General features: G+C 55.8%; 1 protein-coding gene across 5 annotated transcripts in view; it reads right to left on the reverse strand.

The window, feature by feature from the left end:
* HNRNPUL1 (heterogeneous nuclear ribonucleoprotein U like 1) overlaps positions 1-3,325 on the reverse strand; it is a 37,850-nt gene extending 34,525 nt beyond the window's left edge. For 3 of the 5 annotated variants that reach the window (XM_077773914.1, XM_077773915.1, XM_077773913.1), the window contains exon 1: positions 1,405-1,800. In XM_077773914.1, coding sequence (XP_077630040.1) covers positions 1,405-1,699 — 295 coding nt within the window. In that variant the 5' untranslated portion in view covers positions 1,700-1,800. Of the gene's footprint in view, positions 1-1,404; positions 1,801-3,307 lie in introns of those variants that run through there. The other 2 variants (XM_077773917.1, XM_077773916.1) reach the window with 2 other exon arrangements.
* Positions 3,326-4,122: the final 797 nt, after the last annotated feature.

The raw sequence follows: 4,122 nt of genomic DNA on the forward strand, positions 1-4,122 counted from the left end.
GCCCCCCCCCACCCCCCCAACAACCCCCCCCCCCCCCCCAGTGCCTGGAAGAAAGCCACAGCCACATTTTCCTAACTCCAGATTTCCTCCTCCCTTCCATACTCCGGTCTTCTTTCTTCAGACAATCACAGATCCACCCTACTCCCTCTAGTTTGGAGCCGTACCTTCGGGCTCATGCAGCGGATCCCTACCACACCCCGAGACCCTCCCCCCTCCATTCCCTGGGCACACAAATAACCGTTTCTGAGGACCAAGGAGCCCTCTCGTGGAGACACTCAGTCTCAGAAACACTACCCCCACTCCATCCTGAGGCCTCTAGCCAAGTCAACAGGTTTTCTTTCTCTCTCCATTCTATACCCCCGCCTCTCCCACAGAGGCTAGACCACACATACACTCTTGTACTGGCCACAAGGATCCTCTACTCCCCAGATACTCCATCGACTTCAAACTCTTATCAACTTGCTATCTGCCCCACCCCACCCCCAGCTACTTTTCAGTTCTTCAAACAATCCATACTGCTAATCCAAGACAATTCGGCAGTAGGCGCTGAATTGCCTAGGTTTCTTGTCCAGCGAACCATCCCTTGCCTGCCTCCACAGATGGGGGTTCCTTATACCTCCCCTGGAAGCCAATGAGAAGGTCCCCCAGATTTCCTAATACCAAATGCCCAAGCTGGCCCTGCCTCAAGGTTGGCCTTCCAGTCCTGGGTCTCAGAGTCCCCCAGACCATCCTCAGAAAGATGTGGGTCCCCCATAGTCCAATCACACGGCAGTCTCCCACATCCCCTAAATGCTCACTAGCCAAACACCAGAGCACCCAGTCCATCAGGTTTCCTCCTGGCCAGACACCAGCACCTGCACCTCGCCAACCCATCCCGGTACCGAAATATGAGAACTCCCCATACCCCACCCAGCAGCAAACTCCGAGATCCTCTATTCTCAAAACTCTCCCAGCCCTAAAAACACGTCTCCCGACGTCCAGACCACACGCTGGGCTGGCACGGCACCCTAGCCCACTCAGCTCCAAACCCTAAAATCGTCATTTCCAAGACCCTCTTCAGCCGCCGGTTAGAAAACCTCTTGGTCTTCCGACTCTCTTCAGCTCCAGAAACCACGGCTTCCGGTCTCCGAGCCCCAGGCTCCGGAATCCTCTACCCCCCCCGGGACCTTCCTCATCTTCGAAACCGAGAGCCCCCACTCCAGTGTCTCCCCTGCACCGAATGCCAGGGTCCACCCTCCAGTGGTCCCGAGGCCCTTGGCCCTAGATCCTTTTTTCAGCGGCGGGTCGCGGGGTCCCCCACTCCTCGGACCGTCTCCCCGACCTCAGGCGCCGGACTCCCGCGTCCCACAGCCCTTCCTCGGCCCGGACTCCGGGCTCCCCGACCCCCGCCCCGCGCACTCTCACAATGTCCGTCCGGCCCCGAGTAGCCGCCAGGCTCCGGGTGCGGCTGCAGCCCGGACGGCGGTGGCTGCGCGGTCCCCTCCAGCTCGGAGCCCCCCTCGGTCTCGACCTCCTCGCTGTTGTGCCCGGGTCGCCCCGGTTCGTCGTCGGCCTCGAGCTCCCGCTCGTCGTCGGGCTCCTCGGCCTCCAGCGCCGCCTGCAGCCGCTCAGCAAGCTCGGCCTTGAGGCCGCGAGTGTCCAGGCCGCGGCGCTGCAGCTCCTCGCGAAGTTCGTTCACCTTCAGACGGCGCACATCCATGGCCCGGGCCCCCGGGGCGGCCCCCGAGCCCGGCCCGGCCTCCCAGGGCTCTGTCCCCCTTAAACCTTTCCTGTCAGGAGGCGAAGGGGGAAAGGGGGGGGGCNTGCAACACGGGTGCCAATTGGCCACCGCCTGGAGGCAACGGGCGCGGGCCTGGATACTCAGCCAATTGGAGCACGGCTTTCAAAAGAACGGCAACGAATGCGCTCTGGAGCACCCGGGGAGGAAGCGTTGGCCTACGTCGCTGCCGCCGCCAGAGCGGAGGGCGGGAAAAGGCGGGAGGCGGAGCACGCGGTGATTGGGTGGCGTCCGCGCGCTCTCTCCCGTAGGGTCAAATGAAGAAAAGGGAGTAAGGATTTGGCCCAATCAGCGATGGGATCTCAGAATGAACCTCTCCCCCCGCCCTCCCCGATCATACATACGCACACACAGACACACAGACACACACACACGCACAACACACTCCCTGCCTTTCCAGCGCGGTCCTTTCATCAAACTGGGGTCTCTTGTAACATATACCCTGATTGGTCTAGATCTCCCGCCCCTAGAGGAGTCCAAGCGGATAAAGGCACTAGAACCAATCAAATGGAGGATCGGCCGACCAACTCCCCCGCCCCCTCCTTTCACGTTTGCCTTTAAGAAACCGGAAAGATGAATTCACGAAGGACCTGCCCCTTGTCGTTAGGGCGGTTTCAAAACAATCTGTCCACCAATTGCAGCTATCGTTTTATCTCACTAGAGCCGGTACAGTTGGATCGCTTTAGGAAAAGCTAACCAGATTGGCTGCTCTTCGGCGGACGGCCTCACAAATGTCGCTGTAGAGGGAGGCCGAGGAGATACAGATTAAGTAAATTATCCTTAATCTGGAAGAAACTCAATTGACTTTACGAAAAGCAGCCTTTTGACTTCAGAGAGTACCGGAGGCTTGAAAATAGGGGCTAGACTAACAACGGGAGAAAAGTTGTAAAGGAAATCGCACCCTCTTCCCTTTGATAGTTCATCTCATGGGGCGCCTCTTTCCACGATCATAGATTCGCTGCAGTCTTTCTCTATGGTTGGTATCTTAAGTGGAATGGGCGCTCTGCAGGAGACCATAGAGTTTTCCCCACCTCCAGAAGTTCTCGGGTCTCTACCCCAAATCCTCTCGCTGTTCAGTAGTTCTGGCTATTTGGCGTCAGTACCGACAAGCTCAAACACACAGGTCCATAGTTCAGCCTCACGCTACAAATGCAAGCGCCAGAGTTTCACAATGTCTTACTGCTGCACCACCTGTCGCCTCTAACTCAAAAGACACAAAACTCCTGTAAAATACACAATCGTGCTACGCAATGCAAACGCCCGCTGCCCACCGAGCCATACCGCAAGCCCACAAAAGCCACACGCCACCACCTCCTCTACTTAGACAAAAGCACACAAAACAGATTAACAAATGGCCGTGAGTCAGATCAGATACATCCGTTAAGGGGATAATACACCCAACTCCGGTGTAGATGTGGCCAGTAAGGTCCACATGGGCATCAAATGATAAAGACACAGGACAGTTACGCCACAAGCTGACAAGGCAACCTCGACACACAGCACCCACTCAGAAACGGGGCAGACACTCACGTGGGCCCGGAGGTTCCAGTCCAGACACCCCGCCCCTCGCCCACGTCCGACTTCCTCTCTCCTCCCAGCTTCCCACAATGATTTGTTCTGAAAAAGTTTGTGGCCCGGATTGAACTGTCCCCGGGTTCTCAGAAGCGGCCACCGGGGGGCGTCCGGGCGCTGCCAAGGGTTTCTCCATCTCCTGCCCGATATACCCAGGAACGTGGGCACGCAAAGCATAGTGGGTTTGTCTTGACAGTAATGCCTTTGTGACCCCGCGATGATCGGAGGTGTTCTGTGCCTGTGTTTCTATGTGAATCTGAACATTTGGGGCTGTGAGTACCTGTTGTACTCTCTGAGTATTTGTCTGAGTATTTGTGCCACTTTATTTACTCCGTAATCTGTATTAGTCTAGTTTCTTCCTGTTCCTGGTGAGTATCTGCCTTGCATATGTTTGTAAATATGTTTGTATCTGTGTAATTTTGTGTGTCTGTTACTCTATGTGTCTCTATTTCAGTGTCTCTATTTGCGGCTAAGTATGCCTGAGTATGTCCTAATGGGTCTGTTACTTTGGGGTGGGGAGAAGAGTGTCTCTGTGTGACACCAGTATCCACACGCCTCTTCCTCCCTTCCTCACTAGGGGTTTCGGAGAGTCGGCATTTCTTTGTTTGCGTGTCTTTTTGTCCATGTATATGGTCATTTCTACCCTCTTGGTAAAGGGAGAACTCCTAAACCCCACCAAACCATTCTTTTTTTTTTTTTTTACTGATGGGGAAACTGAGTAACCAGGGAGAGGAGCCACATGACAGCTGAGCGGAAACAAGAGGAGACAGAAG

The sequence above is a fragment of the Crocuta crocuta genome, unplaced genomic scaffold, assembly GCF_008692635.1.
Source record: "Crocuta crocuta isolate KB4526 unplaced genomic scaffold, BGI_CrCroc_1.0 scaffold267, whole genome shotgun sequence".
Lineage (NCBI taxonomy): Eukaryota > Metazoa > Chordata > Mammalia > Carnivora > Hyaenidae > Crocuta > Crocuta crocuta.